The sequence below is a fragment of the Molothrus ater genome, chromosome 1 (assembly GCF_012460135.2).
Source record: "Molothrus ater isolate BHLD 08-10-18 breed brown headed cowbird chromosome 1, BPBGC_Mater_1.1, whole genome shotgun sequence".
Lineage (NCBI taxonomy): Eukaryota > Metazoa > Chordata > Aves > Passeriformes > Icteridae > Molothrus > Molothrus ater.
Genome location: NC_050478.2, coordinates 135,598,057 through 135,623,179, shown reverse-complemented (window position 1 = coordinate 135,623,179; position 25,123 = coordinate 135,598,057). Strand labels below are relative to the sequence as shown.

General features: G+C 41.3%; 1 protein-coding gene across 1 annotated transcript in view; it reads left to right on the top strand.

Moving 5' to 3' along the window:
- DEPTOR (DEP domain containing MTOR interacting protein) overlaps positions 1-25,123 on the top strand; it is a 79,134-nt gene that overhangs the window by 48,118 nt on the left and 5,893 nt on the right. Inside the window, exons 6-9 of the mRNA XM_036406674.2 lie at positions 2,710-2,895; positions 3,524-3,658; positions 6,739-6,809; positions 7,440-7,544. Coding sequence (XP_036262567.1) covers positions 2,710-2,895; positions 3,524-3,658; positions 6,739-6,809; positions 7,440-7,544 — 497 coding nt within the window. The remainder of the gene's footprint in view (positions 1-2,709; positions 2,896-3,523; positions 3,659-6,738; positions 6,810-7,439; positions 7,545-25,123) is intronic.

Below are 25,123 nucleotides of genomic sequence, written 5' to 3'. Positions count from 1 at the left end.
AAGCTAAGCCTTGCTAGTTTAATTATATAAATATTACAATATTTAATTCAAAACAAGTATTGTTATTCTAAGATGTGTTCAGTATCATGGCATAAAAAGGTTTACATTATCTAGTTTCATGGTCAGTAATTCTTGAATTTCAGAGTGCTTACAATGTCTGCAGCACGAGTGTGTGTTTATCTCTGATTATCATAATTTCTGAGTACTGTCAGAGCACTTCAGTTAATGATACAAACAACAGAATAACTTGCGTTAAAAACGGTGGTGTCATAATATTTAACCTGACTCAGAAACCCTTCTGATATTTCTTACATTGCGAGTGGTTGGCCACAGCAGCCCTATTTCCAAGGAAGCATTTGTGGAGTCCTCTTTCATTTAAGATTATGAATCACAATAGTGCTGAATAAGTAAAGCTTGCCTTTTTAAGACTGAGTTTGAGATGGCCTCAAAATTTTTTTTTTGTCTTTAAATTAGGTTATTCTAATCATGTGGTAAGATATTGAAGATATTGCTACTTTTACTTATTATGTTAGTGATCTTAAAATGAAACTGGTAGCTGCAAACACCTACGCACAAACTCTGCCTCTGATAGCAAATCCTTTGGGAGATGTAGGCAGATTGCCAGATTTCTCCTCCTCTACTTCCGTTCTTCAAAAATAGTGATTGTTAGTAAGTGCTGTTTAATAGTATTGCATATGACATGTATCCAAAATGGGGAGCACAGCAGCAGTGTGTGCCTGCAATAATTAATGTGTCAGAACACTGTTAGGAGGTACTTGTGGTGCTAAATTTGACTTAACAAAGCCAATTTGCATCCCTGAGGACCCAACAGATTCAGCATCAAAAGGGAGCAGACAAAAGCCAAGTGGCACTGGCTCTTCCAAAGATCTTTGACAGAGCCAGGCAATCTAAGGGATGCCTTACAGCCTATGCCATGCGACTGGGGCAGTGGCCTGTGTGGCAGCTTGAGCACCAGCATGTGCAGTTCAGAAAGTTCTTGTGTGCTGATTATCCTTGTCCCAAAGGTAGAAGTCCATTTGTACAGGCAGTGGTCTCTCTGAGAGTGACCCAGGCAGGCAAGGGACACGCTTCTTTGCAAGATGGTCTGACCTCATATGGCCGTTTCTGCATCCACATAGAAGACAGTGCCCTGAGGACCATATCTAGGACTGGCATCTTCCTTATTGTCTGGGTGATTTGACATCCCTGGAGGTGACTGGATTGGACTCTTTCCTCTTGGAGCTCACAAACATCAAACGGCTTACCAGCAGTTTATGTGTAAATACAGCCTATTTTGGAAGATTGTCATGTGTGGTGTAGTTCTGTAGTTCCATGGAGAGTAACCTGATACATAGGGAGTGTTCAGAAGGGATGAGAGCAAGGAAGACTGTGTTGGGGATGTGAATGAAAGGAAAGCAGCCAGCAGGGCTCCAGGCTCTGGTTCCTGTGTAGAACCTTGGACTCTGCTGGTTTTTGGACCCCATGTATTGGGCAGAGCAAAGAGAAAGGCAAAAGTTCTGTGTCTGCAGTAGAAGGCCAAGTGACTGAGACAAGTAATCATAGACTTGACTGACCTCAGTGCACACCTGTGTTGTTCTTTACACTTTAAACATAAATATCTACAGCCCACCAGTTCTTACAATTCAGTATTGCAAGAAATGCAATTTATAAACAAGGAAAATCCAGAATCTGGATTCTTCATTGAAAAGGTCAACTGTGGGAAATTATTTCTGCAGAATGTGATCACAGAAGCTGGGTAAAAATGGAGAAAAATGCTGCCAAACACCTACTGCAGCTATTTTACATGCAGAGTACTCTGGAGAGATTTCCTGCAATCAAGACCTGCAGGAGTCAAAGCACTTTCAGGACCTGGCACAGAGCTCCATCCAACTACTGCATTTTTCATCACAGCATTGGTGGCAGTGAAGACGTAGATGTTATAGTGATGTTGCACTCTGAGAGTAGGCTTGGTGCTCCTGCTCTGACACCAGCAGCCTGGGGTTTGCTCTCTGTGTCAATACAGGTTGCAATTAAGATTTTTCTTTATTATGTAAGAAATGACTTTTGGCCAGGTGCCTGTTCCCAAACCTTGTGTATCCGTGCGAAGGGGGGAAGTGGCCTGCAGGAAATGTCTGGGACACAGTGTCTGTGGTGAACAAGACAGAGGAAATACACAGGTCTTGATTCTTTGCTCCCTGTAGCTCTGGACAAGGTAGTTGGACAGATCTCTGGAGTCTGCCCTAGACTGATTAATTTACACAAAACTTGACATAAATGAATTTACTGATGAATTTACACAAAACTTGTTGTAAGGAGCTGAGTCTGGTCTGTGGGGCCAGCAGCAGCAAGGCTTACAGAGGAATCATGCACAGAGATGGGCCATTATGCAACCTGTCCCAGAGAGGTACTTTTATTTCCACTGGGCAATAAGAAGTACATATCATTAATCAAAGTAATGTAAAAGATTCTTCTCAGCATTTGCCATTACAATTCCTAGTTTGCTATTGCTGCTGTAAAGGGTGTATATTGAAGCCACCTGTGTGAAGTTGGCCACCTTCCTTCTCTTTCTGAGGCTGCACAGGGGAAGAGGAGAGCTCTGAGCATTGCATCCTTACAGCAAGGTCTCTAGTGCACAAATTGCACATGGGTAGGCTTGGATTTCTTTCTATGCCTACCAGGCATAGACTTTGTATCCATCTTTTTCCCTAGTGTCCAACAAGCACCATTTTATGGACAGCAACTTGCTCTACCAGTGCAGAATGAATTTCCGCCGGCGGCGGCGATTAATGGAGCTCCTCACTGAGAAATCTCGCCTGATGCCAGAGAGCCATGACAGCCCTTTTTGCCTGCGCAAGCAGAACCATGACAACAGGAAACACACCAGTTTTCTCTCAGGTGACTCATTAATTATACTGCTGCCAGTAGAGTGACTCCATGGAGTATTAAAAAATTGGTTTTGGACAAAGGGTTTCAGTGTTAAAAAAAAAGCAGGGCTGAGTATTATATGTCCCTGTTCATAGGGATTGTCCATTCACTCATTTTACCAAACCTACAGCTCCCTGGGGTGCATCTGTATCAACAGCATTTCAGATGCTGATCAAAATTTGGGGTCCGTGTTCAAACTGAACTGGTTAAAGTCCCCCAGACTCAAAATAATTTGTCATACATTCTATGGGGAGTTTTCAAGAATATTAAAAGTGAGGGGAAGGAGCCCTGCAGCATATGTGTACAGTAATATTTAGTAAGAACTGAAAGAATGGAAAGGAAAACTGGAAAAATGTAGTTCCCTATATTGGAATGCCTCTTAGAAGACACTGCAATGGGAACAGTTCAGCCATACTGTTAGTTACAGCATTACTCTCATGCAGTGACTTCTAACAATGTAGGACACACTAACTCATTCCCAGTGTTGTCAGTGTAAGCATGGCTTGTTGCTGTTTTTTTTTTTTTTTAAAGAAACAGGGAAATGGCCTAATAACTGCTACTATCTCCCTTTCTCTCTGTGTTTTCTCTCTGCTTGCAGTGAGTCCCACCAAGGAGATAAAGATCGTGTCGGCAGTGCGGAGGAGCAGCATGAGCAGCTGTGGCAGCAGTGGATACTTCAGCAGCAGCCCCACGCTCAGCAGCAGTCCCCCTGTGCTCTGCAACCCCAAATCTGGTGAGCACCAGCATGGTTTACCATGCACAGCAGCCAGGGTGCAGACATCTCTATAGGGAGAAGGTGACATGAAGAATGCCTATCGTCACGCCTAAGCCTCTGTTTCCAAGAATACATTAAAAATTCACAGTGTCACAGGTTTTGTAGGCCAGAGGGAACTATTATCATCTTCTAGCCTGAAGTCCTGTTGAACATAAGCCAGACGTCTGCCTCCAGTAATCTCTGTCAAGTCCATAATTGTGGTTTGAGCTGCAGTTTATCTCTTAGGACTACGTGCAGTCAGAGGCCTAGATTTGCCTCTTCACTGCCAAGCTCTGAACCAGTTCAAATCTCCTAGAGACATTCCTTTGGTGCAAGTCAGAGGAGAGTTTAACTATCCAGTGACTGCTTGAGCTGCTATGGAATAACACCCCTCAGAAAACAGCAGGCTCTAAAAAAAACTGAGGCAGCATTGTTTCAGCCTGTCAGAGACAATTTGAACATTTTAATTTGTTTCAAGTCTTACACTCATCTGTTTCAGAAGGTAGAAATAGTATTGAAGCTTATTTTCCTTTTGAAAGGATTTCCTATCCCACGCCGGAAGGTTAAACACACCCATTCTTCCACAGTTCACTTAAAATTGTTTCTTACTGTACATCTGGGAAGGGAAAAACAGACCAAGATAGATATTGTTTCAGCTTCTCTGTTTCCCTCAGAAATAGCCCTGAATATCAAACAGGGTTGCTGCTGCCCTTTTAGCTCCTTATTTTTTCAAATTCACCAAGTCCCTGCCAGTGGTGCGGGGAGTACTGTACAGCGGGGTAAGGCTTCAGTGGATATGTGTAATCTTTGCTTTCCGAGGGATGCTGGCATTTGAAGTGATTACAGGAGAGTGCCTCAAGCACGAGGTGAATGCTGTTCAAAACATCAACCATTTACTCTGGAGATGAGTGAACTAAAGTGCATTTCATTCCTGCTGAGCAGAGTGGCCATCAGAAAGGGAAGGATATTTTCCCCTCTCTTTCCTTTTAGCACATTTCCTTCCCTCTGCTTAAGCTCTGCTGGGAATTCAGTATGAAGCTCTGAACTAAAATAATTGGAAGGACTCAGTAGGATAACCCCTCCAGCAGACCTGCTGCCCAGCAGAGGAGATGCTGTCAGTTCTAGTGGCCATTGCATCCTTGGAATGTGTTATTGTTGGATGCTCAGCACCACCTTCCAGTATGCTCACCCCTTCATGCAAGGGGCTTGCCCCTAGAGAAAGGGTGCTACAGTATCATATTTTGGCAGAATATCTCTCAGGTATAATTTGCAGAAATGTTGTGGTAGCTTTTGTATGGGGAGCTCTTTTTGCCCAGTACATTAATTACATCCTGGAAAATTTTCTGGGACAGATAAAATAGCATTCATGTGCTACCCATAAATGTTTGTGTTATCTAAAGTATGCCAACAATTCTGTTCATTTATGGTTCTGATTTTATATGAAGTGTCAGCCCATGAGTAGTGAGAACAAGTTTATTTTAATGCAGCTGATTACACAATACTGGAAGAAAAAGAATAGGATGACATTGCCCTTGCATGATTTTTTTAGAAGAAACTTTCCTCTAGGACTAGTTTTCAAACTGTGAATAGCTTTAACAGAAAGAAGACAGCAGTGGGCTTATAAACAGACTGATTTTTAAGAATTAGAGAATTACTGACAATGTAGGGCTATTTCTCCCAGAGCACAAGTACAGATCCACACATCAGCTTGCACAGGTTAATATAAAGCTGTCAGATGTAAATGTTACAAGTAATTCTTAATCCTCTGCTCACTATAAGGAGATTTTGTTCACAAATAGCTTCCTGCTAACCAGACCCAGAGTGTGTTACTGAACTACATGCTGATAAACACAAGGCAGAGGTGTATTTGTTGTCAGACGAGCTTGCTTGCAGGCAAGCACTTAAAAAACCCAGGTCATGACTTGACCAATCATGTAGAAAAGCAATCATCAAAAAAAAAAAATCTGGAGGTATAATGAAGAGAGACACATAAAAGAGCCGTATGTGGATGATTTATCAGATTCTGACTTCTCAAATGAGTACAATCATTCAGTTTTTTCACATTGACCAGACATGCTCTGCAAAGTGCAGCACTGGGTAAATGACAGTTCATCAAAATGCATGGGAAGGTTAAAAAAAACCAAAGATATTGGTTTGTCTGCTAGAATTCTCCCTGCTCCCATGAATGTCATTAAGAAACTCAAGAACATCTTCAAATACCATCTGTGAGAAATTTTGTCTCCCACTTGTGACTGAAAAGACAGACACTGTCAAAATTATTTATCACTAAAAGAAAAACAGCCATAATATTAAGGGTGAAGCAGGCAAATGGGGGGAACAGAATATGTCTTTATGTTATACTTTGTCTTTGAAGCATTTATGGACAGATAAGAAGTGGTACACAGGATGGTATTGATTTGATCTGGCAGAACTTCAAATTTAATTTGTTTGGAGGAAAATTATGCCATTACATGGGAAGGCAATGGGGACCTGCAGAAACTTACTGGTATTTCCTGTCATTTAAAATCCCAGACACCTGTAGGTTACCTTGTCTGTCCCTGGATAAGATGGGAGTAGTAGGTCTGTGCCTACAGTTGCAGAAGTCTCTTGAGATAATTCCTCACTCAAGCAGGATTTTCTTGCTATTCAATTCTGTGATTCAAACCCAACTCAGATGAAATAGCAGAGAACACCTAACAAGCACACAGTGAGCTGTGAAGGAAAGCTGTTCTGTGCCAGGAAGGTGGGTCACTTGTTTCAACACTGGACACAGGAAAAGCCACTTCTGAGTTTTGTGATAGTGTTTAGGGGATTCTGATTGCAGACAACAAAGTCTGTTGGCTAAATGCCCCAGTTTTCCAAAGTTCTCAGCATTTATACTCAGTGTTATTCTGTGGGCTTTTCCTTGGTTCTTTTACTGCTTTCAAGCAAGCCAGCAAGAATGGAAAGCATGTATGGGAAGTGGGGCCAAAAAGATGTATCCCAACAATGTATCTGATTTATTAGGAGAAATTCCAGAGGAGTGTTTTTATTGAATATTCATTTCTGTACCTCCACAGTATTAAAGAGACCTGTGACTGCTGATGAGCTCTTGATGCCTGGAGCCCCATATGTTAGAAAAACTTTTACGGTACGTCTCCAGTGTTTTTCTTTATTTTCTGCATGTTATATGCATATGGGCAATTCAAACAGACATTTTCTGGTGGGATAATTAGAGCTTATTTGTATTTGCTGAGATTTATACTTCAAAATCCCAAACTCCATTATCAGTACTTCCACAAATTTCAGGTCTGATTCAGCACTTGTTTGTTCTGTCTTTATGCCAGTGTGATACGTAAAAGGGGTGTAAAATTGCATAAAGCCAATAAGATTTGTATTACACAAACTCATCTGGACTTGGTGTTCCTGCTCTGCAGGACTGGATCACCTACCCAAACCGAACTTTTCTAGCAGGGTCTTTCTACATGATGGGACAGAAAATTTGACTAACAGAAATTTTTGGAGCCCTTCTTTAAAAACATTCCTGAACCTAGTCATTGGGAGCATTGCTTTTACAGTCTCCTAGTTCAACAAAGAAACTTCATTAAAAGCAAGAGGAATCACTCGGGTAGAGCCTTTCCTATGAGCGACATAGCAGCCTGTACTCTACTATGTGTTGGAAGTACAGAGATGTTGAAATGACGTCTTGGACCATTTAGAAGTTGCCCCCTTGAATTTCATGGAGCTGCTTGAAAGTGATGATGTCCTTTCTTCTTTCCAGATCGTTGGTGATGCCGTGGGCTGGGGCTTTGTGGTGCGGGGCAGCAAACCCTGCCACATCCAGGCTGTGGACCCCAGTGGGCCAGCGGCCGCGGCTGGGATGAAGGTAGGTTCTCAAAATGGGATGATTTCCCAGGGAAATTTGTGCTGCTTAGTGAAGGTCTTGGGCTGCCTGTATTAGGGGAGGGAGAGGTGCTTTTGAATGCCTTTGTCTCAGTTTCAGGCATTTCTGCACGGTGAGTTCTGTTGTCTTTAAACCCCCTCCTGTTTTTTTCTTCTGTCCTTGAGATTCTTGAAGTCTCTTTTTCACATGAGACTCAATTATCCTTTCCAAGTTGTTCTCTTGAACTTTTCCCTTTTTGAGGTGGGTTTTCATTCATGTGGTTGTCAGGTTTTGGTGGTGGTGGTGCTATTTTTTGATGGATTTTTTTTTAATTGCAATGTTTTTTCAACTCTGCAAAATTTTAGCTTCCCTCTTTACAATTTATGTGACTGTTGTTATGCACCTTCTGGAATTTGCCTTTATAGGAACAGGCAAAGTCAGACATACCTAGTAAAAGTAAAGCTAGCATAGCCTATTGTTCAGTGAAAAGCAGTTAAGATTCAAGACAATTTGGAAAGAACAATGGATAATACTTTCATAAAGAGCTGAAATAGCTTCATAAGTGATTTAAGAATCAATAAATACACATTCCACTTTTAGCTTTTGCACTGTAATGCAGAGCCCATTGACTTACCTGCGGGCTTGGATCACATCCTGCATATATCTGTGAATTAATCTCTGCCTTGTACAAAGTGAAAAATAAAGGCCGAGTATTATGTTAAGTACAGATAAAAGTAAGAAAATTAAGTTAGCTCCTTAGCAAGTGCAGGACAGGGGTTTCTGCTCTCTGGCTGCTGATTCTTTATTTCAATGGAACTTTCAAGAACATACTGTCTTTGAAACTTTTTTTTTAGAACAGGTAGGTAAAACCCCTGGGACAGGGAATGGCAGCTGCAGAGCTTGTTGGTACATGCAGCACCCAGACACATCCTGCTGGCAAAGAAGCTTGAGTTCCGAGTGAGCTGGAAGTTTTTTAATATGTTTTATACAACACCTAAATATAAAATACAGTTACATTTTTTATATGAAGAGTGTTATTTTCAAATAATGATCCTGCCTAAAATGTAAAGGGCCTAAATTTAAAAATAATTTATTAATTCATGTGTATATTCTAGATCCTGAACTTGGGAGCTTAGTATTTTACAGCAGCTTTTATTCTTGAATATAGAAACTAGCAGTACAGTGGAGCAATTCTGAAACCTGAGTTGTAAAAGCAACACTGTGGTGTCATATGTGTAATCCCATGGGGTTGCAGAGGTCTACCTGAACCATTCAAGATTGAAGAACACAAATAGTTCACTGTCCTGAGAGGAACAAGTAGTGTTGTAAAACTGGGATATATTGCCTTGATTTTACGCAAGGACAGATCTGATTGTTTTCAAAGCTGTTATCTTTACATGAAATGGTTTTTCAGAGCAGAATTGCACATAAAAATTTATAGCTGTATATGAGATGAGCTCCTCTTTAGACACAAAAATTGTTGCCACATTTTTGGAAATGCTGAATACCTTTAGCCTAGTGAAGAGATGGTGTTTTTCTTTGAAAATAAGGGCTTTTGTCAGATGTTCCCATAGCAATAAGTATGTAAATCATAGTGCAGTATCTGAAATTTTAAAAAAATCTATGTCACTTAATCCATCTGTTTACAGAACTCCTCAATCTGTCAAATTTAAAGAAATCAAATGACAGGCTTTAGATGACGGCTCCTTGAAATTAAACATTTCCCTGTGTGGAAGCTGCAGGAAGGGCACTTTGAAAACAGGCTGGGCATGGTAACTTCTGGTGGGCTGGTGCAAGAGGCTTTTGTCTGCAAGAAGAGTGCTGCACCAAAGAAGCACTAACAAGGAAAGTTGGCTATGATGAAAAGGGCAAGAATTTGAAGAAGAGCCAAGCCTTGGCGTTGCAGTTTGTAGAAAAGTTCTTGGCAGTAGCAGCAGGGATTTTCCTCCTAGAGAGATGTATCCACTGTAATTGTTTTTAGAACGTCTTTATTTGTAAAGCTTGTGATTTTGCACTTGCCTGCTTCGGAGAGCACTATTTTCCTGTCTTTGCATTATGCTGGACATAGTGGTGAGAGAGGACTGCTGCCCATGGTGCCATTGTAGGACCTTGGTTTGTGCATTTAAAATTCTACCATGTGTCACAGAAAGCAGTAAACATTGCAGGCTCAACCTGCCTGCTGCACTTAGTGGTGGCTTGCTTTCAGTTTGAGCTTGTCTGGGCTCTTGGCCTGCTCTGAAGTGCTGTGAGTTGGGAGTCTGAGCAGAAAGCTCAGTGAGCTGGGGACAGAGCTCTGGCTGCCGGCAGTGGCTGTGCCTGGGCATGGCACTGGGACACCTGGGCTCTGTCACACACGTGCACCTCAGCGTGGCACCACTTGCCATCTCCTTATGTGTGACATCCTCTTCTGGGGGAATTTTAAGACAATTTATTTCTGACAAAATCCTTACCAGCATGATCTGCTGAAGATGTGTGAGAGGCTATAAGCTTTAGGATTTGGTACCTGTTCTGGGGCTGGTAAATAGGTTTACCACCCACAGTCTGAAATTTCAGGTGTGAAGCTGAGAAAATAATTCAATAAATATCTAGTCAATTAGCTTTATTAAAGTATTTTTGGACCCGGTTTGCTGAAGTATGTTTGCTGTGACAGTGTTGTGAGGAGAGTGGTTGCTGCAAGTGCATTAACTAGTGGGAGCTGGAGGTGACACAAGGCTATGAAAGGAGTCAGTGTTGTGGTGCATTCTTCTAAGTTATTTGCAGCTCTGTTTAGCTGTCTGCTGTCATCAGCAGTGCAGACAGGAGCAGCAGGATTTTGAAGTTCCCAAGTTGCTTTAATATTCATTATTGACTGGCTGAAAAATTCTGTTCTCTGCAGATGACACTGCTAAATACTGCCAGCTATTGTCAGTAAAACTCTTTTTCTCTTTTTTTAGTGATTTATTCTCTAAGTTCATTTCTGCTTTTAAGGTGAAAGTATTATTTGAAAAGTTACAACTTGACTTCAAACTAGTGACTTAAATTATGCATCACATTGTTATTTAGTGTGACATAACTGCAACAGAGTGTGATGGAACAAGCAGACCTAGCTAAGTATGAGGCTTGTGAGAGAGACAAATTAATCACTCATTTTGCTGATCATCTGTTCTTACCACTGGCTGGAGAAATCAGTGCCCTACTCAAACTGTTAATAGAAAGCTGTCTGATGCCTTAAACTGATTCTTAGCAAATTACTATTTATAGCTGTGACACCTAAGGTCCTCAAATCATACAAATTGCCAGTGGCTGTTTAAGCTTTTCAAGCCTAGTTCTTCTTCATTTCAGCAGCAGGGAGTTTGAAGGACCACATGTTGTCACTGGTACCACACCTTCTGTTTGGATCTCAGCTTGGGAACTGTAATGTGCAGCCAGGACCCTTTCAGAATGGTTCTGCTCTCCTGATCTCTAAAAGCTGGCACAGGGAGGAGATCAGCTTTATACATTTTCTGCCTGTGCATTTGTTGTCTTCATTCACAAATGATTATTTCAGGTCCAGTTTCTCAAATGATTTCACTAGCAGAAGAAGAACCAACCCTCAAGTGCAATTGAGTTGCCACTGTGTCAAGAAGCCAATGGATGTCACTTCATCAGGGTCATCAAGCCCATTTCATGCAGTCAAAGGACATCTGTACTATCTGATTGCTCCAAAGGATTCAAGTACTGCCACAAGAACAGCATGGAAGACTAAAAGGCACACATTATAAGTGTCCAGCAGGGTGAAAACCAGCCCAAAACCATGTGATGTCAGAGGACTTGCCAATGCCTTATATTCCTGCAATTGGAAGAAATTTGAACAGTGAGATTCTCATGAAGTTGAATGTACCTCAAGCTACAGAGAAACACAAAACTCGTTAGATGGTCCTTGCCAACCTGACCTCAAACATGAGGATTGCATAACTGTTTGGCAAGCAAGATAAATCAGTCTAAAAATCCTAAAAAAAACCCTTCCCCCAGGAAAAAAAGTATCCCAAGTCCAATTTCCAGCTTTTACAGGATAGTGGGAAAGAGATATGGTGGATATTGTAGGTGAGAAACTTCTTCATGACTCTTAAAGGCACCCTAGAGGGAGCTTGAAAGCTGGGATTTATATTGTATCAATAAGGCACAAGGTACATGCCTCCATTTAACCCTCTCTGTGAAGTTGAGGAAAGAGAAGATACCTCAGTGTTTGATGCTGGGACTCTAGCCCTTCAAAGCACTCCAGGGATGCTTCAGTGCTAATTGAAGCTATCTGAAGGGTACTTTCATTTTTTCATGGAATTGAGCTTTAAATGAGAAGATGGAGTAGGCGTGGATAAATATTTATGCTGTGCACTAGCATATGGTGTTGAAGCAGATGCAATTCAGTCTTAGAATTCTTATACTAACATGTTACTGATTGTAGAAAGGCATAAATTACACGAGTTGCCATCTGTTTTCAATTACAGCATGAAAACACTGAGGCAGGTTGGGATTTTCCTTTAGCTGTGTTATCGGCTTGCTGCCGAATTCGATAATTACATTAGAGTGAGTTGAGAATGGATGTATTTGGTAATGTGAACACTCAGAAGAAGTTGCTGACAAACTGCTTTCATAGCTTGTCCATAAATAGAGAAGCAGCAGAGCTAAACATGCACTAGCACTACTCACAATGAATGCCACTGCTGTAGGGCTTGAATATAAATGTATATATAAGTTTCAAACACATGTCTGTAAGTGCTTCATTTTCTGATAGTATTTATTTATAAACTATGGTATAATGGTCCATTCTTCTCTACAGAATTGTGGAAGCTGTATTTAAGCACCTATGACTTTAGAAAAATCTAATTTTAAGAAAATTTGATTTTTTACCACAAAATCAGTCTGGTTTTGCAAAACCAAAGAAAATTGAAAGATGTTTTGACTCTGTCTTTCACTTTATGCAGCAGTAACCAGGACCTCAGATTTTATCTGCTATTATCCATCACAGAGATTGGAGAGTGAACCGAGTCAGGTAGCATTAGCCTCAAATATCATTGAGATCATGCTTGAGAAGAGCGGTTGTTACATTACATAGTATCAAAGAATGGGTCATGTTGGAAGGTACCACAGTGGGTCACCTGGTGTCATCTCCCATCTCAAGCAGGCTTATCCTAGAGCACACTGCACAGGACTGGGCCCATCCAGTAAGGGGGATTCCACAGCCTCCCTGGTCAATCCATTCCAGTGCATGATCGCTACACATTAAAGTCCTTCCTTGTGTTCAAGTAGACCTTTCTGTGCTTCAGTTTTTGCCTCTTGTCCTATTGCTTGGAACCACTGGTGAGAGCCTGGCCCATCCTCTTGGTACCCACCATTTAGCTAGACATTAATGAGCTTCATCAGTCATCTCTTCTTGAGGCTTAGGCTCAGCTCCCTCAACGTTTCATTGCAAGATTCTCCAGACCCTTGACTGACTTTGTAGCCCTCCACTGGACCCACTCCAGGAGTTCCACGTCTGTCTTGTACTGAGGAGCCCAGAACTGGACACAGCCCTCCAGATGTGCCTCACTGGGGCAGAGTAAAGAGGCAGGATCACTTCCTTTGACCTGCTGCCAATGCATTTCCTAATGAACCCCAGGATACCACTGGCCTTCTTGGCCACAAGGACATGCTGCTGGCTCATGGACAGTTTGTTATCCACCAGGACCCCCAGGTCCTTCCCTACAGAGCTGCTTTCCAGCAGGTTGGCCCCCACTCTGTACTGCATGGGGTTGTTCCTCCTCAAGTGCAGGACCAGGACATTAGGACGTGTTAAGAGCAAAGCAACAGTGAACACAATGTAGAACAGTTTGATGAACAGTTTGGATAGCTTTTTCATTATTATTTATTTAATCCTTAGTGGAAATCTTTCTAAAAGACACTAAAGAAAAAGTCAGTAAGGCTGTGCTAGTCAGTAGCATAATGATTCAACAGAAGTTGGAAGAGGTCAAATATTTGTGAATGTGAAAATAATAAGCTCTGCCATGAAAAACGAGTTCTTGACTGGTTGTGCTTGACAACTTTTTAACATGTATAGCACTCATTGTGCTTTCCTGATCAGTGAATGAGTCTGTGCCTGGGTGTTCCTGTTCTGTGTCTGCCTTCTCTTCTTTGTCTGTGGTCATCATTTGCTCATGTAGTTTGCTGATGAGCTGTGGTGATGCCTTCCTAACTGTCCCAGGGTTTCCACTTTCCCTGTGTGTATTTAATTAAACTCAATGAGTAGTTCCCAAATTTTTAGAGTGAATCTTTTTACCAGTTCTACACAGGTTGGACCTACCCTAGAACCATGTTACTCTTACTGTACTGGGATTAATGCCATGAAAATTACCACAGTAACATGGTTCTGTGAGGACTTGGCAGAAAACTGCATTGCATATCCTCTTGTCTGGGAGTTCTGTGAATTCAGCCCTCTCACCAAAGTAGAGTCTTCTCTAACTGAAGAAGAAGGTAGTTTTGAAAGCTGCATTGTGTGTCACTGCCAGAACTTTGTTTAGTTGCCAGAAGGAGACAAGGCTTGGCAAATTTCTCCTTTGCTTTCATTGCAGGCTACTACAAGTGCAACAACAGAGTCTTTATGTCCTTGACCATCCTTTGCACTAGCACAGTGTCTTTAGGTTGATTGAAATAATGGAAGTGTTTTCCTCAGTATTGGGAATCCCAGTGCAGGATTAGATCTTTCTCTAATGCCCCTTCACTGCATCAGCTGCTCTGTCCATTTTATTCCTTCTCTGTGTTGGAAGCCCTGTCATTGCTGAACCTCTGTGTCGAGAAACTCTTGGAGACACTGTTCCACTGGTGAACCTGCCCCATGGTAGCCACAAGGAAGTCACAGTTTGGATTTGGATTCTCCTCTTTTCCTGTCACAAACCCTCTGTGCAATACTGACCATTTCCCACCAGAATTTTTGTAAAGTGGTTTGGGTTTAAATAGAGATGGAAAATTTCAGAAAATCTGACATATTCTCAAACATAACCAAAACATTTGATGAGTAGATCTGTTTTGGCACCTGTACAGATAAGTTTACTAAAGTTTCTTTGTTTCCTTGTGGGAGGTGTGGTTCACAGCATAAGATCCAGGTTTTCCAGTCTCAGAGATTTTGCAGACTGGGCCCAGTGACTCCCATACAGCAAAGTTACAGCTCCCCAGGTTTCAAATGTCAGTTTGTACAGCTCTCATCTTTCTAAGTCATCCTTCTCCCCCTCCTGAAATTTGTGTTTGTGTTGACTCCAGATACTTTCTTTGTGACATCCCTGCCCAGGTTGTAAGTACTCTGCAGACAGACACTTTCTATTTCCAATGTTACCACATTCCAGTCTCTGCTGATCTTTACAAAAATTCTCCTGTTTTGCTCCATTTTTCAGTAATAAATCAGTAGACTCTTCATTGTGAAATTTTAGTTCTTTTAAAGCCATAATAAAGCTCCTGTTATCTTCTGACATGTCAGAATTTCATCCTACATTCCTACTTTTTTTGGTGGATTTCCGTTTTTTTCTGTTTGTTTCCTTGGTTTGCCTTGCTTCTTTGTCCACAGAGTTGTATAAGTTTGTTTTGAAGAAATCTCTTCTGAGGCTGCAGAACTTCTGAAGCAGTTTTGGAAGGTTAAGTGAACCCCACCCTTGTGCACAAGCTTCAGAGTGCACGGCCACCACCAGGTAGTTGGGTCTGGGACTGTGCTTGCTTCAGTGGATCATGAGCCTCTGTTCTTCTGAGCCAGTGGATATAAAATTGACTAAAAATTCAGCCACCTTAATCTGGTGCTAGAGACCAGGTGCTTGCTGTGACTATCTGGAACTGTTCTATGATGAAGAAATCAAAACTTGGCGTGTGAAAAGTCACACACTGAGATATGAGGGGAAAGACGCCCCACCATGCGGTTGGGAACATTGACGCAAACATCACGCCAGCAGGATGTGAGCTGCAAACTGCACACACAAAAGAAAACAGAGAAAAATTATTTTCATGATTGTCAGACCTGCTTTTGAACAACAGGATCCATGTTGCTCACTATAGAGAAAGGAATTAAGACAGTGGGAATTCCCAGGTGAAATATAAAAATAGTGAGTTCAACTTTTTGAGTTTGAATTTCTCCTTTAACATCTTCCCCTCTGCCAAACTTACAGGACACAAGTTTAACAAGGTTTTACTTGCTTATCCCAGACCCAAATTTTAGCCTGCATAGAAGTATTAGGTTTCCAATGCCTCTATGTGATTTTTCCTAAACACTCTTTTAACAGAGAGAGTTTAACTGGGCAATAAAATAATTTTTTTTCTCTTTACAACAACTGAAACCTTATGTGAGTACAGCAAGTTTCATAATATCTCAGAGCTCCATTTTCCACATTCACAATGCTGTGGTTGACTTTAGAACTGAACTTGTTTGTAGGCCTGTCACCTAAAAATGGTCTTGGGCAACAAGTGACCCACTGTACTTGTGTCTGTGTGTTGGCTCCTTCTCATCAATAGGAAATACAAATACAAAAAACCCCCAAATCTGCAGCTTCATTATTGGAGAACAGTGAATTTTCTAAGTTTAGTCACATTATTTTAATAAATTATAGTTTTAAAAATTCTTTTCAAGTAAGTGGTGTTCTATGACAGGATAACCCAGATATCTGAAAACCCTGCCTTTATCAAAGTGTTTTCTGGGTTTTTTCTGGAGTCTTACAGCTGTAACCATTCAGAAAGAGAGACAGCAGCACTGTAGAACATGGCTGTGCTTGTGCTTTGTTACAGCTTCCAAGCTCCTGTGTGGTCTATAGGCCATTGAATGGCGAGATCCTGATGGGGCAGCTGGGATCTCCCCATGCCTGAGCTGTTATGGGCTATTGCAGCTCATTCCCAGGTAGCCCAGCCTCTCTAAAGAGACTGCTGTCATCTGAAAAACTGATCAGCAGAATGCCTGAAATCTTGAAAAGGTTATCCTAAGTGTCTGTAAGAAAGACATAGAATTAGAGGCCAGTTCAGCAAAAAGCTATCATTTTGAACTACTTCTGCTCTCAGCTGAGGATGAAAAGCATTTTGTAGTACTTGGTTTAGTTGCAATACTCATTTCAATTGATTACTTGGAGAGTTCCTCAGATGAGGTTGTTTTTACAAGTCCAGGCTATCTCAACTCTCTGCCCTGAGCACCTCAAGGATGCTGCTGCTCCCCAGCTGCTGGTCTAAAGACTCTTGCTTGCACTTCTCTCTCCGTGTCTTTGCTTGCTGCTGCTCAAGACACAAAGTGGCTTCCTTTCATGGTGTAAGGGAATGATTCGGGAAGCATGTTGCATTAAAGCCAAGGCTCTGTTTAGCTAGCCAAACACATGGAAAAACAATTGCACTTTTGTCTGTGCAAACAGAGAGCAGCTGTTTGTCTCAAACAGTGCAGACTGTTCCTGCTCACAACATGCTGGATACCAGAGGGTGCTGAGGGTGCCTTGCATGAATCTGCCTGCCCCTGCAATTCCCTTGCTTGCACTTCATCACTGTTTTTATTCAAGATGGGACTTAAATGAACTACAGTTCAGCATAATTATATTTGACCATGTAAGTAAACTGATACATAGTTTTAAAGTTCTTTATTCATTATGTGCAATTTTGTTTTAGCAAATATGGTTTAGCTACAGATATACCAGGAAAAAAAAGACCCCGAAAGGTCAACCCAAGCATTAAAAGACATTATTTCTAAGCTTAGACTCTGTTCTTCTGAGACTGATGCAGTATTTTACCCAGAGCCATCTTTAGCCATTTGAGTTATTTAACTTTTTCAGAACTGTTCTGTGGTAGGTATCAAATTGCACTCTACAATAAAAATGCTTATAAAGTTAGACATGCAGTCACTGGTTTGCTTTCCTGATGTGGCCCAGCCTGGTCCAGCTTTACCTGTGGGTATTTCTCACTGGGACTCACATTAAGTCAGTGATTTTACACACCAATTCCCAATTAGGGCCGTGGAAAGCAGTGACCTATATTCCCCTACTCCATATTTATGGATGGTTTGTGTTTCAGGGTATTATGTTCTTATGTTATTACTCTCCAGATATGTACAGATAGCATTAATTTACCTTTGTGAATAATTCCTGCTCAGTTGATCTGTCAGCAAAACTCCGCCACTTGCAGAGCTGAGACTTGGGCAGCCCAAGAGACTCATGCTCCAAAGCAAGAGTTGTTCTCATGGGCTCTTAGGTCAGCTCTTTTCCTTCTCTAATTTGTCCACTCTGTTTGTGGAGTTTGCTCAGCAGTGGTTTAATTCTCTTTCTGGTGAAGAAAAAAGGATTTCAATTCCCAGAGATTCCCATCATTTGGAAGGGAGGAAGGAAGGGAGAGGCTGTCTGAACCAACGATGAAGCCCTTGATAATCTATGACTTTTTATATTATGTGACTTACTGTATTATGTTATAAAATAGATATTACTATATTACATGCTTTTTCTTTTTCTGTATTATGCAGTTTAAGAATTATGTTGTTTAATTCACATTGGGTTTTTTTTTCAGTTGGAGACAAATTTGTTTGGAATACTATAAAAAATTTAGCCTCTTTTTTAAAATGGAAAGAAATATGTAATATATATGTAATGAAAATGTGTAATGAAGCCTTGCTCAGGCAAACCATCCACGCCACTCTACAGTCACAGATCAAGATGGAGCACAAGAATGATGAAGTTATATTTTAATTCTGTAAATGGAGTTCATTCTCTCTGCTGTGAGTTGCAGTGTGCTCTGCAGATACCCAGTTTCTAGGCCCCTGATGGAACAGTGGGTCAGCTTCACACTGCTGTACAGAATGAACACGAAACACATCCCCCGAGAGACAAAATCTTTTTTATGCAAAGCCTGGATACTTGCCTACTCCCACACCACCCACTGCACAGCCAATTACACTTTCGCTGGAGATATTTACAGAACTGAACACACATCTGCAATTTATTCTGTTCCATCCAGTAACCTCAGTTGTGGGGGAAAGGCCATGGTATGATTTTTTTAACCTTCCAGCAACATGCAGTTGGTTGTGAATTGTGAGGTTCCAGCTTTACTTTATTAATCCTATCAAGATTGCATGAACTCTGTAAAAAAAACCCCAAAGATAAAAATCTAAGTGGAAACATAACTTTTAGGACCTCTGATTTTCATCTCTTTTCCTCATTCCATTGTGACACTGTAAAACTTAGCAGAGTGAGAGCAAAAAATTCAGCGCTGCCTGTGTTTACTTTTAAGTAGAAGTTAGTCTTAGACCTTAGGCTCTTCTGTGGTACCACATCCAGCATCTCTGTAGCCTGGCCTCTTTGCTGAGCATGGGGATTCCTTTGCTTTATGGGTGACCTATTAAAACAGAAGAAATCCTGTATCAGTATAAATGCAGGCTGTGTGTGTAAGTGTGTAAAAGAAGCTGAGCTCTGTGCTCTCTCTCCTCCACTGTTGTTCTCCTGCCTCAGATTTCTCTGCACTTGTTTTTGCCATTGATTTCACTGGGACTTTAAGTTATCTGAAAACTTAAGGCTGCAGTTTACTGGTCTGTGTAAGCTCTGCCAGGAAGGCTGATCCTATTTTCACCTCCTTTTCATCTCCTTCTTTCCCTTTGCCTTCAACCAGATATGTGTCTATTGCCTCCTTCCTCCATCCGTGTCAGGCACATCAAGGAACTTACTTTGCCTGGAGACAAGTCCTTTCATTTATTTATTTTTGCTGGCACAGGATGAAAAGGATGAAAAGGGAGCGGTGCCTGGCTTTGGTGTGCTGCTCCCAGAGCCAGCACAAAGGACAGGAGCATCCCTTGGGACTGCAGCCACCAAGTCCTGCTATGAACCTTCCTCCCATTTGAAAGGGGTTTGACATCTGAATCCACAGATTCCTTGGCAACTCAGGTTGAGTGTATCCCTCTCTGTGAGCAGAGGACCCAAATCAGATTACTGGTCCAGCTTTTAATAAGCAAACATTTTTTTCCACATTTCTTTTAAAAGTAAAATTATCTTTTTGCACTCTAAAGAGAGGAAAACCTTATTGTCACTAAGGGTGTTGTCACTAAGGGTCTTGTACCCAAACCCATGATGTGGTATGTGAGGTAGAAGGTGATGATGTGGTAATTGTTTGGGAAGATTTATTCAAGAGATCTAACAACTGGCAAGGCAAACCTGCGTGGTTTTCCACTTGCAAATAGCTCCTTTCTAGCTGGTGACAGCAATGAAAAGTACAAATGGTGTAGTTTTTTGTTCCTTTGTGACAAAATAACAGCCTTAAATGGAAGTTTTTACTTTCACTCATTCCTTCACATTTCATATTTAAATTAGATTTTAAAAAATGACATCTTGAATTCCATCTGTTTGCTTGGAGGGCAGTGGTGCTTGGGAGGCAGGAGTGGGAGGAATGTTTCCCAGCATCTGCAGAGGAGCAAGGGGTATGCAAGGGGGAAAGGATCCCATTAGAAAGATACCTCTTCTTTTACAATGTTGGATGCTTGGACGTCCCCTTCCTCCTGAAAGCTGTGTTTCAGATGTTATGTTCTTGTAGCACCTAAGCCTTGCCCAAATTTTGCTGAAATCTGTCAGCAAGACAGGAAAAGCCAAAGCAGCTGTATTGACTCTTGAAACAAGCAATGGTAAAGGCTGCATTGTTTTTATTTTTGCTTTGTGTTTTCCTTCTCAGTTTCAGGAGTTTAGTAACCTTCCCAGGTGAGAACTGTGGCCTTATCACAGGAATCAACCAGTATCTTTTCAAGTTTAGAACTGGCCCAGAGCTTTCAAAAGTATCTGAAGTGTGAAAAGTTTGATTTGTTGGGTATCCTGCTGATGACATGTCCAGGTCACTGACAATTGCAAAATGTTAACCCTTCAGCCCTGATTTCATGGGTGCCCATAAGGAAGGGTTCTTATTGAGAGCATGGCCTGATATCTAATAGAAATCAGGATCTTGTGGGTCTCTCATGCACACAGAAAACAGATGGGTTTGCTAACCACATATGGAGGACTTTCCTCTGGAAGATTACAGTGAACTTCAGAATTGTTTCAATAATGAAACAATTATGAGTTTGAGCTATTCAGGCCTCCCAGCTGATCCTTGTCCCTGCCAGATTAGTAGGACATGAAAAAAGCATTTATTTATAATTATTGAGGGTATCTGTATAACAGAAATGTAAGCAGGCTGTCTCTGTAATGTATTTAATTTTAATTTTCATTAGCAAGAAGAAAAGCAAAAATATTACCATTGGGATATACTTTTCTTTTTGAAATAGTTATATTGTCAATTCTGGTATGAATTCTACTCTATAAAATAGCCAAATATACTTTTGTTTGAACATCTCTGAAAGAAGTTATACTTAGAACCTTTTATTTTTGTTCTTAGGAAAATTACTGAACAACTTTCCAAGGTTGAAAATAACTCCTACATTTGCCTAATTCATAATTTTTATTTGATGTTAATAAGGTTGTTTTTTTTTTAAAGAAACTGAAAAGAAGGCAATACATTTTTTCATGCATTTTGGGAATGGTTTGTGTGACTGGGAATTATCTGTGTGACTTTGGCTTCACATCAGATGATAAGAAGAAATAGTACTCAAGGAAGCATGTTCCAGACTATCCAAGTGTATGTAAATCACTGTGGATACAAATGATGAAAAGAGCAAGGGGTTAAATCCAGTCTGTCTCCTGCTGGATGACTGAGCCTGTCTCATTTCAGACACAGCTTGCCCAACGAGGACAACTTGTTTCTGTGCAATGTGCTAAGAACTTCTGAACTACCTTGGTCTCAAAGGGATGTGCTTTGCTGCAGAACATGGGCCTGCTTTGTGCTGTCAGCTGCTAGAAATCTGTTTTGGATCCACAGAGAGTCCAGGAGTGAAATCCTGGCTACTCCAGAGTGAAAAGATTAGTGCAAGACTGGATTTCACGCTCTCTCCAGCATTTTTAAAAATTTTCCTTCATACAGTTGCCATGTGTACAGTAATATTCACACTTTCAGTGGAAATTGATTGGTGGCAGTATTTTCAGCATCTCTTTATGCTGTTAATTGCTGATGTCAGAGCTGCTATCAGTACCAAACAGCCCATCAAACGTTTTGTTTGGTTTACCTTGTTGCTGTTGAAGGAGAAAACTCAAGTGCACTGGCATAGACTTTGTGCTTTGCAGTTTTAGACCCTGAATATTCCCATTGCTGCCTAGAGAATGAGGTGAAGTATCAATACTGCTGCAAAACAGTATTTTTGCCACTATCTTTACTGTGTCATTGCATAATCTAGCTTTGAATTTGAGAACTTCAAGCCTGCATTATTTGGTAACATTGATTGCTTTGGTACCTATTTGATCTGCAATTTTAGTAGTGTTTGTATTTTCCTAAAGAGCAGTTAACCAACTAAACAGCAAAAAAACCACTAAAATCCCACAGTCAAACAAACAAACAAACAAACAAACAAACAAAACCAGAGTGGATTCCAGACACTGATGCTGGCCCTGAAATGTAAATGATAAATCCTTTGAGAATGAGCACCTCACCACTCAGCAGCTGCTGGAGTAAAGGACAGTCCTTGGCCATCCCAGCCATGCTGCCTGGTGGCAGTTGTATTCCTCTTAATTTGGGCAGGTTTTTTAAAATTTATCTCAAATTAAGGTGGATATGTAATCATGGTCTTATCCTACTGTTTTGAGATATATTATCTGCTGACTGTGCATGGCTGTTACTTACTTTATACCAGAGATGAACAGTTGGACTCACTGCATCTATAAATTAAAATGTCATTTTAGGGCTGTCCCAAACAGCAATGATCACTTAAGTCAAAGTCTACACTAGGAATTCCCAGCTCTTTATAAACTTTCACAACACCCTTCTAAAAAGTGTGCCTAGAAAAGAACATTTTTAAAGGATTTTTAAGTATATTGCACTCAAAAAAGTCCAGCAAGCAAGGCTTGGCTCTGCAGGGAAGGCTAACTAAAGCTCACAGTGCAAACAGCATCTGAATATCCAAGGATCTAGGCTAGCTGCCTATCCTCTAACATTCCTGTAGCATTTATAAATATGAAGGTCATCCTGAGGCAGAACTAACAAAGAATTACTGACAGGTATGCAATGTTTTTGTTTCATGATTGGCTTTAAGGCGGTTGCACAGTTCCACACCCGTGCCTGCAGCCAGTCTCTGACATCCCTTAGAAGGATCCCACAGTCATCCTCAGCCCAGCTCCTGATCAACACCAGCTCAGCTGTCCAGCCCTGGTGCAGGCAGCCCCCTGCGAGGGCAGGGCCTTGGTTTGGCAGCAGGCAGCTGTCCCAGCAGGAAAATCAAGGGGTGTGGATGTACATCTGCAGGGCAGCTTGGCGGGATCGAGGAGGGGCAGGCAGCCAAAGATTGCCGTGGAGGAAAGAGCAATTACCAGTGAGGGGGAGGAAGGGTTGGACAGTTCCAAGTACAGCACAATCCCGATTTTGGCCAGTAAATGTTACGGTAACAAATTATTCTCGCCTCTCCTTGCCATCTTCAGTCCAATGATAAATGGCGTGACGAATCTTTGCTAACTTCTTTAAACTACAGGCTTCCAGATCCTTTTTGTTCAAATGTAAGCCCAAACTTGAAGTTTATCTTTTTAGGGGGACACCTGGTTTTGGTTAAACCTTCTGTATGCATGATGGAAAACTCACAGAAAGACAGAGGTGCTTTTTCTGCTATCCCTGCTTCCATGAGCTGCCGTTTCCAATGGCGGGAAATTGAAATACTCAACAATAAATGCTTACTGCTGTAATACTTAAATATTTGAAATCAGTTAAGGGAGGGGTTTTTTTTCATTTGAGTGTTGCTTTATTTATCTATTATTAGTTCTGTGGTTTTTAGATCACCACATCCTGACCAACAAAATGGTCGGAATTTATTCTGGGCTGTGTCATTTCTTGAAGTCTGAGGGATGAAAAGGGATGGTTATCTCTTGTCAAGCTCCTTGGAGAGCAATGAGGAAATGAACAATAAAAGGTTCTTTGAGGCTCTTTTAAGTGTAGTTTATCATCTATTATAGTCACTGATGTGTGGAAACCAACAGAAATACTTTACATGTTTGTAGTTACAAAGCCTTTAACAGCTGCAGCTATGAGCTGAGCACTTACAGCTTTTTGAAATGTGTTTTTATAAATGTAACGTTAAATCATTGTGTTTTTGTAAACCAGTCTCCTGAAGAAAATTCCTCAGATAATAAAATATGGATTGACTCACCAGTCAGGGCTGGTGAGTGGGTGCTCACTTGCTCTTGCTTGTTTTCTAACTTCAGTAGAGCAATACACAATATGAGCATTTTTGGATTTTTGGGGCAGGATTGATAGCGACTAAAATGCACAAAGCAGCACTGCATTTCTTTTCCCCTTGCTGGATGCAGTGAATGGGAAATCAGAGTGGGGAGAGGAAGACTGAGTTGAGGGCAGTCAGCATAACAAAGGGCTCAGGACTGTGCAAACCTCTTTCTCCTCACCAGGATTGGAGGACACAGCAAATGGCTCCTCATTTCTTCATCCCTGAGGGAGCCAGGTCTGGAATTTGCAGAGACTCAGCCCTCAGGAGCACTGGTCAAGCAATTACTATGGAGAGAGCTTTCTAGCCCCAGGGTAGTTGGCTCTTTACTACCATCTCTTGTTCCTCATGGGTCTTTTCCTGCAGCTTTAGGATGAGACTGTGCTTTTCTGTGTATTGCCCTCCCCGCTGCATTTCTCATCTCATCTGGCCTGGGTGGACTTCTTGCACCTAATCCTCTCTACTGGGAATGATGAAATTAATAATCCATGTGGATCCACTGCAAAGGAGGGCACAAAGGGGCTGTTCTCAGCTGTGCACATTGCTGGTTAATCGTGCTGCCAAAGGCATGTGATAAAACAAACACACTGAGAATGCAGACGTGTCAGCTCTTGTCTTCCACAAAAAAATTCACTCCTTGGCATCCAGACTGCTGTTCATGTTGTGCCTGTACCATCTGCATTTACACCATTGCAGCCCTGGTGTGGGTCACTGGCTGGTCTGAAACTCTGTTCCTCTTTCAGGGGCGTTCCCCAAAGGCCCCTGAATGCCCCTGCCATGATCCAGCATGCAGATTTATCCATTGAACCTGGCCAAACATGAGTCCCATACACTGGGATTCCAGTAAGAAGACTGAGAATATGCAACAGTAAAACAAAGATCAGCCATTCAACTTCCAAAAATTGCTTTAAGCCAGAAGAGACAATGTTTTTTCTGCTGGTCTGTTTTAAATCAACCCAAATATTATTTTAGAGCCAGAGCTATAATTCAGTAAAACTTGATACAATCTTGGAAAGCCATAGAAGGTATTAGAAAATACCACTGGAAGCTGAAACCTACAGATACTGCAATAATCTGCATTTTAAACTAAATAGACATGCCAGTTAAATACTAATTGGACATATTGCAGAGGAATGACGGGTTACATTTTCAACAAAAATCCTTCAAATTTAGAAGGCTTTGTCTGCATGCAAAAACTAAATCATTTTCCCAATGCTACTTGCAGCTGAACTATTCATATATAGGAAATTTTATTGCCATGGGAGTTGTATCACTGATTGCCATACTTTGGTATCATTTAGGCTGCCAGTAAGGCTACTACCAGGATTTT